General features: G+C 36.4%; 1 protein-coding gene across 16 annotated transcripts in view; it reads right to left on the bottom strand.

The window, feature by feature from the left end:
- Positions 1–15606, bottom strand: part of TDRD3 (tudor domain containing 3) — a 178307-nt gene that overhangs the window by 97513 nt on the left and 65188 nt on the right. For all 16 annotated transcript variants that reach the window (XM_063650914.1, XM_054446130.2, XM_054446131.2 and 13 more), the window contains 2 exons: positions 14743–14903; positions 7862–8003 (listed from right to left, as the gene is read on the bottom strand). In XM_063650914.1, the coding sequence (XP_063506984.1) occupies positions 7862–8003; positions 14743–14903 (303 nt within the window). The remainder of the gene's footprint in view (positions 1–7861; positions 8004–14742; positions 14904–15606) is intronic.

The following is a 15606-nucleotide window of genomic DNA, read 5'->3' as shown; positions in this document are numbered from 1 at the left end:
GAACAAGAGACACTGGGGACTGCTTAAGGGAGAAGGGTGGGAGGAGGAAATAAGTTGGAAGGCTACCTATAGGGTACTATGCTCATTACTTGGGTGATGGGATCTTTCATACACCAAGCCTCAGTGACACACAATTTACCCATGTAAGAAGCCTGCACCTCCTTAACCTAAAATAAAAATAGGAAGAAAAGAAAGGAAAAGGCTTAAAAGTAGATAAAGAAAAGATACATTACATAAAAAAAGATTACTACAGACTATAGATAGTATAGCAGGTAATTGACAATGAGATGATGTCCTTAAAACACTTAAGAAAAATTTTAAAAATCTTTCAATGTAGAAACATACATTCAGAGAAAATATCCTTAAAAAGTAAAGAAAAAAAAACATTCTGACAAACCAAAACTAAAACACTTCATCATCAGCTAACCTGAACTAAAAGACACACCACGCAGGAACTTGATCTTTACCAAAGAAAAGAGAGAGGGACAGAAATGGTAAATGTGTAGAAAGACAAAAATATCTTTTAAAAATTGTTTCATTGTTTTAAAAAACCATTTACGGGAAAAAAAATTAAAACATGTGTTGTGACCTTCGTAACGAATGTAAAGTATATGACAAAACCAGCATAGAGACAAAACCAGGTACATGAAAGCATATAATTGTATGGGTCTTACAATATGCATAAAGTGGTATATATATTATTGAAGGTAGAAAGAAAGAAGTTAAGGGTACACATCTTAAACCTTAGAGCAACCACTTAAAAACAAAAACACAGTCATATAGTGTAGGGCCCAGCCCTACAAGGTCTGTGGGTTTTTTCTCCTCATGTGTAGAGATGAGAGATTGTAGAAATAAAGACACAAGACAAAGAGATAGAAGAAAAGACAGCTGGGCCCGGGGGGCCACTACCACCAAGGCACGGAGACCGGTAGTGACCCCGAATGCCTAGCTATGCTGTTATTTATTGGATATAAGACAAGGGGGCAGGGTAAGGAGTGTGAGCCATCTACAACAATAGGTAAGGTCATGCGAGTCACATGTCCACTGGACAGGGGGCCCTTCCCTGTTTGGCAGCCAAGGCAGAGAGAGAGAGGACAGCTTATGCCATTATTTCTTCTATGCATTTCAAAGACTTTTAATACTTTCACTAATTCTGCTACTGCTATCTAAAAGGTGGAGCCAGGTGTACAGGGTGGAACATGAAAGCGGATCAGGAGCGTGACCGCTGAAGCACAGCATCACAGGGAGACGGTCAGGCCTCTGGATGGCTGAGGACAAGCCTGCCATCAGTCAGGCCTTTCACAAGAGGTGGTGGAGCAGAGTCTTCTCTAACTCCCCCAGGGAAAGGGAGACTCCCTTTCCTGGTCTGTTAAGTAACAGATGCCTTCCCCAGGCACTGACGCTACCGCTAGACCAAGGTCCACTAGGTAACCGGCACCTTCCTAGGCGCTGGCGTTACTGCTAGACCAGGGAGCCCTCTAGTGGCCCTGTCCGGGCGTAACAGAGGGCTCACATTCTTGTCTTCTGGTCACTTCTCACCGTGTCCCTTCAGCTCCTATCTCTGTATGGCCTGGTTTTTCCTAGGTTATAATTATAAAACAAAAATTATTATAATATTGGAATAAAGAGTAATACTACAAGCTAATAATTAATGATATTCATATATAATCATATCTATAATTTATTTCTAGTATAACTATTCTTATTCTATATGTTTTCTTTATTATGCTGGAACAGCTTGTGCCCTCGGTCTCTTGCCTTGACACCTGGGTGGCTTGCCGCCCACAATATAGCTGATAAGCAAATAATGCAGATAACAGAATCATTTAAAAAATGCAATTCATTTAAAAGGAAGTGCTATGATATGAATGTCCCTCCAAAACTTACGTTGAAATGTAATTGCTATTGTAACAGTGTTAAGAGGTGATAAGATTATGAATATTTTTCTCTCATGAATAGATTAATGCTGTTATCACAGGAATGGGTTAGTTATCTTGGGAGTGGGATCCTGATGAAAGATGAAGTTTATCTCCCAGCCTTTCTCTATCTCACATGCTTACTTGTCCTTCCACCATGTTATGATGCAGCAGGAAGGCCCTGGTGAGATACCAAAGCCATGTTATTGTACTTCCGGGCCTCTGGAACTGTGAGAAATAAATTTCTTTTCTTCATAAATTACCCAGTCTGTGGTATTCTGTTATAGCAGCAGAAAATGGAGTAAAACAGGAAACAAAAAGCAAAACAACAACAAAAGAAATAGCAAGATAGTAGAATTAAAACTTTCCATACTGAGTTCCATTAAAAGTAAATGGTCTACTAATGCTGAAACTCTATACTCATTAAACAATAACTCCCCCATTCTCTCCTCTCCCAGTCCCTGGAAATCACCATTGTACTCTCTCTCTCTAATTTTTGCTACTTTCAGTACCTCACATAAGTAGAATCACACGGTATTTCTCTTTTTATACCCAGCTTATTTCACTTAGCCTAATGCCCTCTGCCACTGTAAACATGGGTACACAAATATTTCTTCAAGATCTGTTTTCCATTCTTTTGGGTTTATAGCCAGAAGTGGAATTGATGGATCATATGGTAATTCCATTTTTAATTTTTTGAGGAACTGCCATACTGTTTTCTGTAGCAACTATGCCATTTTATATTCCCACCAAGAGTTCACAAGGCTTAGTTCCAATTTTTCCACATCTTCACCAACACTTGCTATTTTCTGGGGGTTTTTTTTGTTTGTTTGTTTGTTTTACAGTAGACATTGTAATGGATAATGGCTGTAGGGTAGTATATCTCACTGTATTTGATTTACATTTTGATTAGTGATGTTGAACATTTGTGAATGTGTTTTAAACTACTGTACATCTAAGATGGTTAAGATGGTAAATTTTATGTTATGTGTATTTTACCAAAATTTTAGAAATTAGGAAAAAAGTAATCTATCCTCAATGAAAAACCAGTAATCAGAATCCCACACCATATAAAAAGCATTATAGACCACGACCAAATGTGATTTATTCCGAAAATACAAGAATGCTTCGACATAAAAATCAATCAATGTAATGCATTAACAGAATGAAGCAGGGGAAAAACACATGATCATCTCAACTGACGCAGAGGAAGCATCGTATAAAACCCAACACACTTTTATAATAAAAATATACAACAAACTAAAAATAGAAAGGAACTACTAAAATCTAATAAAAGCCATATTTAAAAAACCCACCACTAACATCACATTCAATAGTGAAGGATTGAAGGTGTTTCCTTTAAGATCAAGAACAAGAGAAGGATGTCATTTTCATCACTTCCATTCAACACTGTATTAAAAGTTTTAGCCAGGGCTAAATAAGGCAAGAAAAATAAATAAAGGTATTCAAATTGAGAAGGAAGAAATAAAATTAACTCTTCACAGATAATGTGATCTTATATGTAGAAAACTCCAAACATATCACATTAAAAAGAAAAAAAAAACTGTTAGAATAATAAATTCAATAAAGTTGGAGTACGCAAAATCAACACAGAGAAATCAGTTGTGTTTCTCTACACTAACAATTTAGAACAATGTGAAAACGACTTCTCATGGTCATGAACTGAAAAATTTAATATTGTTAAGATATCAATACTACCCAAAGTGGTCAACAGAGTCAACATAATCCTTATCAAAACCCCAATGATTTTTTTTTTGCAGAAATAGAAAAATCTATCCTATAATTCATAAGGAATCTCAATGCTGAATAGCCAAAACAATCCTGAAAAAGGTCTCACTTTCCAATTATGAAACTTAATAAAAAGTTACAGTAATCAAAACAGTGTGGCATAAAGACAGACATTTAGACCAGTGAAACAGAACAGATAACCTAGAAATAAATTTGTTCATATATGGCCAAATAATTTTTGATGAGGCTGACAAGATCATTCATTAAGAACACTATTTTCAAAAAGTAGTGCTGGGAAAACTGGATATTCACATGCAAAAGTATGAATTTGGACCCTTTACTAATACAAAAATTAACTCAAAATGGATCAAAGATCTAAGCATAAAAGCTAAACCTATAAAAACTCTTCAACAATTCTGTGCATCAAAAGACACTACCAACACAGTGAAAAGGCAACACATGGGACGGGAAAAATATTTGCAAAACATATTATCTTAGTAGGAATTGATATCTAGAATCTATAAATAACTCATACAACAACAACAACAATCACCGACCTGATTAAAAATGGGCAAAGGACTTGAATAGAAATTTCTCCAAAGAAGATATACGAATGGCCAATAAGCACACAAAAAGATGCTCAATATTACTAAGCATTAGGGAAATACAAATCAAAACTATAACGAAGGCCGGGCATGGTGGCTTACACCTATAATCCCAGCACTTTTAGAGGCTGAGACCAGCAGATCATCTGAGGTCAGGAGTTGGAGACCAGCGTGGCCAACATAGTGAAACCCTGTCTCTACTAAAAATACAAAAATTATCCGGGCATGGTGGTACATACCTGTAATCCCAGCTACTCGGGAGGCTGAGACAGGAGATTGCTTGAACCTGGGAGGCAGAGGTTGCAGTAAGCCGAAATCGCGCCATTGCACTCCAGCCTGGGCAACACTCCATATCAAAAAAAAAAAAAAAACAAAAAACCAACTACAATGATATTCTATTTTATCCATGTTACAACGGCTACTAACAAAAAGACACAAAATAGCAACCGTTGGTAAGGATGTAAAAAACTGGAACCCCTGTAATATCCTGGTGGAAATGAGTGTAAAGTAAATATAAAACAGTATGGCAATTCTTCAAAAAATTAAAAATACAATTATATGGTCCAGCAATCCCACTTCTAGATCACACAAAAGAATTGAAAGCTGGGTCTCAAAGAGGTATTTGTGTACCCATGTTCATAACAGCATTATTCATAAGACTCAAAAAGTGAAAACAACCCTAATATCTATTGATGGATAAATGAGCAAAAGATGGTATAGATATAGAGTACTATCCAACCTTAAAAAGGAAGGAAATTCTGACACATGCTGCAACACAGATGAACATTGAAAATACTATGCTAAGTGAAACAACCCAGGCACAAAAAAGACATATACTGTATGATTCCACACATATGAGTTACTTAGTCAAATTCAGAGACAGAAAGCAGAATGGTGGTTGCCCAAGACTGAGAGGAGGAAGGAATGCAGAGTTACTGTTTAATGGGTACAGAGTTTAAGTTTGGGAAGATGAAAAAGTTAGGGAAGTGGATGGTGGTACCAGCTGTGCAACAATGCGAATGTTCTTAATGCCACTGAAATTTACACTTAAAAAACGGTTAAAATGTTAAATTTTATGTTATGTATACTTTGCCACAATAAAAAATTTTTTTAATCTAGAGTTTGGGGGCACTAAAACTTATAGAACTACAGTATTTTGTAAATTACATCTGGTATCAACTTGCTACAGTTACAATGCCTGCATATAGTTTACTGAATGTTTAGTGCTTCTTCACTTCCAACATTAGCTTTATGGTTTATAATTTCTATGTATACCACTGCCAGCTGCTCAAGTAACTGCACTTTCCCTGTTTCCTACACTGCTGTGGCTACCAAATCAAAAACTATAAAACCAAAAAGAACTATAATCATATTAAAATGTTTTTAAATGATTTTAAATGTAAATTTTTATCACTCCCTAACAAGAAATACTAATGTGGCTTGCAGGAAGTCAAGTGCAGAGACATATAATTAAACACTTCAAGGGCAACTATTAAACTACTACTAAACTCTGTCCGTGTGTGTGTGTGTGTGTGTGTGTGTGTGTGTGTTGGTGAGAAGGTTACTAGGAATGTTTAAAGTTGTTAGCAAAGTGGTCCTGGCTATGGGACTGGGTTGTGGGAAAATTATATAAGGTATTAGACTTGAGAACATTTTACCACACTTTAAAAAATCTCTACTGATTAAAAAAAACACAATTATATCAACATATGAAAAGGTCACATGAAATGGGTGAAGTTTCTCTAGGAAATGCAAAGTTCACAAACTTGGCTGTTTATGTAGAACTATTAAGCTACTTCTGAATTACTTTTTTGTGACATTTTCAATTAAACAATGCAGTTGTGGAACATTACTTTATATTGCATAGTACAGCGGCCCAAATCACAGTACATTCGTATCATAAGAAATTAGTACTAAGGAATAAAAATGTGCCTAATGTCCTTATCTATTTACCTCCCAAAAACAGGTACTTCCCAAGTAAGAAAATAGGAGAGAGTAGTATATCATAAAATACCAAAAGCTTGAAATATTGCTTAGGCCTTTGGCTGACTTTACAAAACAGGCAAGATTTGAGGGTGTCACAAGAATACATTTCAGCTCGAGGAGTAATCAGTTTTGCTATTCATTCATTCCACAAATATTTTTATGTGCTTTGTAATTCATTTATACCACAAGTATTTTTGATAATGTCTATTACATGTAAAGTTCAGCGCTACTGCTTTGGAGATTGCGAAAAGGCTACTCTGGTATAACAGAAAAAAAATGGTCTTGGATTGTGCTCAGATCCATCATCTGTCTAATCATAAAGTAAGTTATTTAACAACCCTTATAAAGACTACTAGGAGGATAACTTGAGATACGGATGCAAGATCCCAGCACAGTATCTACACATTGTTCAACAGATACGTGCAGAACTTAAGAAAGATGATACAAACAAAAATTCTGGCCTCAAAAGCATACTATCTGTTACAGGAGATGAGAAATGAACATAATTTTAGTGCTAGGTAAAAAGCAATACACTGTTAAAAAGAATAAAATGTTTAAAGAATTCAATAAGGAAACAAGTACTTCACCTTGAGAAGAAGCAATCATTTGATCTGGGTCTAAAAGCACAGGGATGATTTGGCTATGCGGGGATCAGGAGAGAAAAAACAAGATGAATAATGTAAAAATGGAAAAACATTTTATTAAAAATGTATAACTGAGGAAATCATAGAGCATCAAAGAAAGACGAAGCAACTCCATTTGGCTACAACAAGATCTACGTGGAAGAATTTAGAAAGTTGAAAATTAAACGTAAACTGGAACTAGGGCTAGATTATAAATGGCGTTCAATCTCAAATTAAGGCATTTGAAATAAAAGCATCTCAACTATGCTGAAGGAAGAAAACCTGGTGAAAGTACATAAAATAAATTAGAAGATGGAGAAAGGATATATGGATAGACAGTCAGAAGGCTAATACAGCAGTCCAGGCAAGAGATACTAAAGACCTAAACTAAAGTAATAATAAGAACTGGAGAGCAAGGAAGTGATACGAGATTTGACTGCAATGGATCAACAGACATGGTTGTTGGAAGCAAAGTAAAGGAACAATTACAAGATAACCTACATGACTGGAAGGATGAAGATATTGTTAATATAAATGGGGAAAAATATCAGCTAATGAGACTAGGAAGTCAAGTGCAACAAGAACTCCTTCATTATAGTGAAATTCTACTTACTTTTACTTGCACGTATGTGTGTCTGTAGATAAGACAGGTATATATATATTCACATAGATGCACTTTTGTTTTTTGCAGAAAGAATTATACACAAATAAATTGTACATCGCTTATAACTGGTATCTTGACAGTTTTGAAACTTGTCAGGAAAGAATGTTTAAACATAAGTAATAAAATGTAACAAATACTGAAAAAGTGTATCTACTTTAGAGAAACAATATGCTTAGACAGATAGTTTCTCTATAGATAATCATATTCCATTCTATTCAACTCTGACGCAAAGAACTAATTTTACTCATTGAAAGAGCTCTTTAATGCAATAAAAAAGAGTGTAATGTTTCAAAAGTTCAAGCCATAGTTTACACTTACTCTCTGTAACTCCCATTTCTCAATAAGGTGTTCCACTTCACCACCAAGAACTGTGGTGTTAGAGTCATTCAAGAGCAGGAATCCATTTTTTATGTCAACAATGCCTGAGAGCTTAACTTTAGTTCCAGGTGGTGTGTTGAGGCTAAAGCAAAGAGAAAAGTGTTAAAAACATATCGAAGCTGAGAACACACGGACACAGGGTGGGAAACAACACACACTGGGGCCTGTTGGGCAGTGAGGTAGTGGGAGGGAGAGCATTAGGAAAACCAGCTAATGCATGCTGGGCTTAACAGCTAGGTGATGGGTCGATAGGTGCAGAAAACCACCATGGCACATATTACTTATGTAACAAATCTGCACATCCTACACATGTACCCTGAAACTTAAAAACACACACACACACACACACACACACACACACGTTTGAAGCTCTTTCCCAAAACTGGAATTCAGTCTCATATTATGACCTAATCAGGTTCTTCAAAATGCACTAACACCAAAACTAATTTTTCAGGAGGTTGACTATATCATATGAATAGACCACCAGAGAGGAAGTTAGAAGACCAGGAACAAGATTTTTTTTTTTTTTTTTTTTTTAAAGACAGAGCCTCCATCACCCAAGCTACTCAAGTGCAGTGGGCAGTGGCACAATCTTGACTCACTGAAACCTCTGTCTCCCGAGTTCAAGTGATTCTCCTGTCTCAGCCTTTCGAGTAGCTGGGATTACAGGCATGCGCCACCACGACCAGCTAATTTTTGTATTTTTAGGAGAGACAGGGTTTTATTATGTTGGCCAGACTGGTCTCCAACTCACGACCTCAGGTGATCCACCCGCCTCAGCCTCCTAAAGTGCTAGGATTATATGCATGAGCCACTGCACCTGGCCAAGATTGTCATTTTCTATCTCAATGACAAAGAAATGAGCTTTAGTCTCCACTTGCAAAAGAAAAAATAAGGTGGACAATAACCACATGTCACTAAGTTGTGATAAAGACATGATAAATAGAATAAAAATATAAAATACTTTTTCAACTATGCTGTGCTATATAAGATTTGACTTTTTTTTCCTCTGAGCTTTAGCTGTGCAGAGAAAAAATACTGTTTTTTTGTTACAAAGTTGAATTTCAATACAGAAGATATCTGACCAGTAATAAACCTAAAAATTTAACATCTATATGAGCCATAGTGATTTATACAAAATAATGCTCTTTTTTTGTTCACCATCAAGTCAAAGATCAAATGAAAGTTATTTATGCACTAACTTTAAAAGGATTTTTATACGCTAATTTTTAAGCTATTTATACACTAACTTTAAAAGAACATTTCTATAGTAGGCTAACAGTATCAGATTTGGGGCAAACATTACACCATGACTCCTCTTATAGAAAACCAGAGACAAAATGTTTACCCTCTTAACCCTCTGGCAAAGGAAAACAAGGAAAGAAATACATTCTGTCACTTAGGTCTGTTCTAAAATAAAAGCATACACACCAAGCCCCACCCCATCTCTTCTCACATACAGCAAGAAGTACTGCAAATAGTACTTCTAAGATAAATACTTAGGATAAATTAGAAAATTATTCTGAAATGGCTTTGCGTTGTTCACATCTTAAAACCTCATAAAATTCACCACATGCTAATATATGCAAGAGCAAATCAGTAAGAATGCTAATATTATCACTGGCCTTTTTTGGAGAAAGATAATTAATAAAATAATTATTAACAAGAAGAAGAAATAGAGGATGTCTGATTTTAAAGCGTCAAAGAGCCCATACAGAGTAAGATAGATTATATATTAAAAATTATTCCGTACATCTTGCATATACACAATTTTTATACATCAATGCTATCTCAATAAAGCCATTAAAAAATTATTTTGAGGGCCCCAAGCTTAATCATTTTTAGTGATCAATCACAACTGACAAAACGAATGGTCATGAACAGCCTTGCCTAACCTAACCCTTAAGTAGAGAGCTATGGTGGTAAATGCAGTAAACTTAGAACCATCTATTACCGTTCAAGATCAGCAACAGCTCAATACAATTACAATAGTGAAGAAGCGTTCCGAATTCCAGACAATCAGCAAATTCAGATTTTCATAACTCTTACAGTCAATGTACAAGGATAAATAAAAATAAGCACCAAGGACACCAAGCTACTGTACTCTTTACCTCCAAAGAAATTGCTAATGAATTAGATCATTTACCTAAGACCCATGTAGTCAAGTTATTTGAAGCTGGACCTACAATTTCACTGGAACAATTGATAGTCTGACCAGATTAAATTCAAGTTCTATTCCCACAAAAGGAATTTGGGGCTAAATTTTTATTTTTGTGTTGTCATAATTATACACACTTTGGGGGTACGTGTGATATTTTGACACATATATACAATGTGTAATGATCAAATCAGGGTAAATATCTATTACCTCAAACATTTATCTTTGCGAGAACATTACGAATCTACTCTTCTAATTATTTTGAAATATTCAATAAATTACTGTTAACTATAGTCCACTGAACACTAAATCTTATTCCTTTTATCTAACTGTATTTTTGTGCTCATTAACCATCCCCTCCTTATCATTCATTCCCCACTATCCTTCCTGGCTGCCATTTTACTATCTCCAGGAGATCAATTTTTTTAGTTCCCACATGAATGAGAACATGCAATATTTGTCTTTCTGTGCCTGGTTTATTTCACTTAATACAATTCTCTCCAGTTCTATCCCTGTTGTTGCAAATGACAAGATTTCATTCTTTTTTATGGCAGAATAATATTCCATTGTGTGTGTATGTATATATATATACATACATACAAACAATATACATACATACATATCACGTTTTCTTTATCCATTCAACCAATGATGCACACTTAGGTTGATTCCATATCTTGGGTATTGTGAATAGTGCTACAATAAAAAAGGGAGTGCAGATGCTTCCTCAATATACTGACTTCCTTTCTTTTGAATATATATCCAGCAGTCGGACTGCTGTGTCATATGGTATTTCTATTTTTAGTTTCCTTAGGAACCGCCATACTGTTTTCCATGGTGGTTGCACTAATTTACATTCCGATCAGTGGTGTTTGAGCATTCCCCTTTCTCTGCATCCTTAATAGCATTTGCTATTGTCTTAGTCTATTTGTGTTGCTATAAAGGAATACCTGAGGCTGGGTAATTTATAAAGAAAGGTTTATTTGGCTCATAGTTCTGCAGGCTGTACAAGCAGCATGGCATCAGCATCCAATTCAGGTGAAGGTTTCAGGTTGCTTCCACTCATGGCAGAAGGCAAAGGGGTATATGCAGATCACATGAAAAGAGTAGCAAAAGAGAATAGAGGGAGGTGCCAGGCTCTTTTTAACAACCAGCGCCCGCAGGAAGTAATAAAGTAAGAACTCACTCACTGCAAGGATGGCACCAAGCCATTCATGAGGGCTCTGCCCCTCCATGACCTAAATACTTCCCACTAGGCCCCACCTCCAACACTGGGGATCAAATTCCAATATAGGGTTTAGAGGGTCAAATATCCAAACTATAGCAGTTATTTTCTGTCTTTTTGATAATAGGCATTCTAACTGTGTGAGATGATCTCTCATTGTAGTTTTAGTGATGCTGAGCATTTTTTCATATGCCTGTTGGCCATGTGTATGTCTTCTTTTGAGAAATGTCTATTCAGGTCTTTTGTCAATTTTTAATTGGATTTTTTGTTTGTTTTTGTTTTTGTTTTTTGCTATTGAGTTATTCGAGCTCCTTATATATTCTGGATATTAATACCTTGTCAAATGGATAGTTTGCAAATATTTTCTCCCATTCTGTAGGTAGTCTCCTTACTTTGTTCATCGTTTCCACTACTGTGCAGAAGCTTTTTAGTTTGATTTAATCCCAATTTTCTATTTTTACTTACGTTGCCTATGTTTTTGAGGTCTTATCCAAAAAATTTTTGCCCAGACCAATGTCTTCAAGCATTTCCCAATGTTTTCTTCTAGTAATTTCATAGTTTTAGGTCTTAAATTTTAAGTCTTTTTTTTGTTTTTGAGCCAGAATTTTGCTCGTCACACAGACTGGAGTGCAATGGTGTGATCTCAGCTCACTGCAAACTCTGCCTCCTGGGTTCAAGCAATTCTCCTGCTTCGGCCTCCCAAGTATCTGAGATTACAGGTGTGTGCCACCATGTTTCACCATGTTGGCCCAGCTAGTCTTGAACTCTTGACCTCAGGTGATCCGCCTGCCTTGACTTCCCAAAGTGCTGGGATTACAGGCATGAGTCACCATGCCCAGCCACATTTAGGTTGATTTTTGTATATGGTGAGAGATGGGAATTTCATTCTTCTACATATGCTAGTTTTCCTAGCAGCATTTATTAAAGAGACTATCCTTTTGCCAATGTATGTTCTTGATGCCTTTGTTGAAAATGAGTTGGCTGTTAAGTATGTGGATTTATTTCTGGGTTCTCTATTCTGTTCCATTGGTCTATGTGTCTGTTTTTATGCCAGTACCATGCTGTTTTGGTTACTATAGATTTGTAGTGTAGTTTGAAATCAAGTAACGTGATACCTCCAGCTTTGTTCTTTTTACTCAGGGACTAAAATTTTAATACAATTTTTACTATCACCTTCAGAACCATAATTAATTCTTATTCAGAAAGTATATTTTGGTTTAGTTAATATTTTCATTGGCACACAAAGGTTCCTTTAATCTCACTTCATTGCAATAATAATAAAAAAAAAAACCTAGCAAGGGGCAAGGCAGGAGGTGGACAGAAGAGTGGAAACAAGCACCTCAGAGAAATGCAAAGCCCATGTAAGGTAACACATCCGTATTAGCACCTGGTTTATCCCATCTAGAGAGTTGTTTCACCTTCCTTCTAAGATAACTATAAACTTATTTTGTATAATGTCTTCCAAATTGTTTACCTGTAAGAACTATTTTGTCAGCTGCCATTTTTATGGCACCAAAAGTAGGCATGCTGCTTCAATGATGAGTGAAGAGCATATGACGATAATTTTTTCAGTTTTCAAGCTGCAATAAATTCAACAAGGGATGACAGGAGACAGCACTGGGCAGATTGGGCAGTGACACTCAGGGCTGACCTTGTGTTTTTATTCCTCAGAGAAATATACAGCCATAAAATCAGAGAATGAGCCATTACATGGCAAGTCTTTCTTCTGAGTCATCTGTGAGCTCCCTTGCAAGGGGTGTGCCTGAATTCGTCATAGGAATTTGAAAAGCTGTTTCTACACAAAAGTACGAATCCTACTCTTCAAAAAGAAGACAACATAATCACAATGTCAACAAATCTCCCTTTGTGTATAGAAATCAACATTTTAGACAAACATATCTACTGAGGAGGGGGCCTCATTTACCAGAGGCAGATACCAGATGAAAGAAGAAAAAAGAAGGGAAATCACTGAAAAGGTCATACAAGGCCTCAACCTACCACATTTCCTCTCACATATCCACTATTCTAAATCACCTAAGCTCCACCAAATGTAACTTCTCACTCTTTCTGTTGTCAGAACACTGTGTCTCTGCATGTGCTATTCCCTCCCTGCACCTTAAAATACCTACTCATATTTTAACCCCACTCCTGGTTACCCCAGGCAGAAGTAATTTTCGAGACTCTTAGTCCTTTCAGTTTATATATGTCTTACAATATTTGTATGCCTATGTGCCTACTTCATTAGCATATGAGCTACTAACAGGCTGAAATCTAAACCTCATTTACCTTTGTACCTCCAGTACTGGATTAAAGGGCTGGAACACCTGATAAATGCCTGCTCAAGAGAAAAGTATGGTATACGAGTTTACATTAAGTGAAAAAGCTCAGAGGAGCCCGAGCTGCAAACATGAGTGTATAAAATGACAAAGAAGACCAAAAAAGGCAGGTGGTAGGAGGGCTGCAAATGTCTAGTGAAAGTTTCCACCTCAGAAAACAGAGCTCAGAATGGCCAAATGGAAATATCGAGAATAGAGGGGACAATTTCCCTTCCTTCTCATTGTTTTCTTCCATTCCATTAGGCATGGCTCTAAAAGTTTCTTATTAAAATAACCAAACGAAGGGTTTGGAAAATCATTCCCAATGATTTCCTAGGAAATGACTAAAGTCAATCACAAACCTCCCTGACTTCAATCATTTCCTAGAAAAATTCATTAGCCTATAAAACTCTGCAAGAACATTAAACAGTGTAATGAACACACTATTATACACACAGCTACTGAACTGTCAAGGATGAAACTATATTTTTAAAAATTCTGTTTGTTCTAACAATTGAGTGACCTAAAATATCTGAAAAAACTGAAAAGATTACTTTAAGAACAACGTAAATTTGTTTTTATAATTAACATTCAATCAAGAAGTAACTATATACTTAACTATTTTTACATTTATTTTTATTCTATATATATATATGTTTTTGAGACACAGTCCCACTCTGTCACCCAGGCTGGAGTGCAATGGCATGATCTCAGCTCACTGCAACCTCCGCCTACCAGGTTCAACCTATTCTCCCACCTCAGCCTCCCAAGTAGCTGGGATTACAGGCACCCGCCACCATGCCTGGCTAATTCTTGTATTTTGTAGAGACAGGGTTTCAGCACGTTGGCCAGGCTGGTCTTGAACTCCTGACCTCGGGTGATCCGCCTCCCTTGGCCTCCCAAAGTGCTGGGATTACAGGCTTGAGCCACCACGCCTGGCCATATATTCTTAACTATTTTTATACAAGTGAAGCAGAAATGCAGAAAAGCTCTATAATTTCATCTGAAAAATTGTAACACACAATTAAGGGTCCATTCCTCCTTTTCAAAATTCTTAAATTATTCCAATTGAATAGCACCTTCAACATTCTGTAACAAATACACAATATAAAGTGCCAATCACCTTATTTCTGACATATAACTAAATTCTACTGCTGTGCAACTTATATGACCATCAGTCATCTGTAATCGTAGCATCCTTGGTGCAGCCTGAGATTCTTCATTATCCTTTGGTGCAGCAACATTGCGAATTTTTTGAATTTGCAAAACACATGGACCTTCGAGCTGTCAAAACAGAAAAGAATAAAAATCACTTTCTAGTCATGAAACTCTATTCAGGGCTGTGTTTTCATTTATAGTGTTTCTCTTTTCCTTAACAGTCATGCTTTATGATTTATAATAACTTCAATTAAGATTGAAACTGAAATTATATATTATCAAGTTTTTTCTTTGTTTTGGTATTGAAAGAGAAAACTTCAAAAAGGTCTCCTGAAGAACAATTTTGTTTTAATAATTCTGAATTCATTTTCAGAAGGTAATGAGAAAAGGAAACCCTAGGAAAACAGTTATATTTCTGGATGAAGGATATATTTATTGCTGTTGTTAGTCTTATGCACTCTAAATCATACCCATAAATCCCGCTTCTCCCTCCTTTTACATTAAGGGACATTTTGAAAATAAAGAACTTTGCAGTTTTTTAAGGGAATCAAATTTATGGCAGCAGTCCAAAAGAATGCTTTCTGGACGGGGTGTGGTAGCTCACACCTGTAATCCCAGCACTTTGGGAGGCCAAGGCAGGTGGATTACCTGAGGTCAGGAGCTTGTGACCAGCCGGGCCAACATGGTGAATCTCCATCTCTACTAAAAATACAAAAATTAGCTGGGTATGGTGGCATGCACCTGTAATCCCAGCTACTTGGGAGGCTGAGGCAGAAGAATCACTTAAATCCGGGAAATGGAAGTTGCAGTGAGCTGAGATCAAGCCATT

Source organism: Pongo pygmaeus, chromosome 14, assembly GCF_028885625.2.
Source record: "Pongo pygmaeus isolate AG05252 chromosome 14, NHGRI_mPonPyg2-v2.0_pri, whole genome shotgun sequence".
Classification (NCBI taxonomy): domain Eukaryota; kingdom Metazoa; phylum Chordata; class Mammalia; order Primates; family Hominidae; genus Pongo; species Pongo pygmaeus.
Note: the sequence above shows the minus strand (reverse complement) of the source record. Positions and strands in the feature narration are given on the sequence as shown.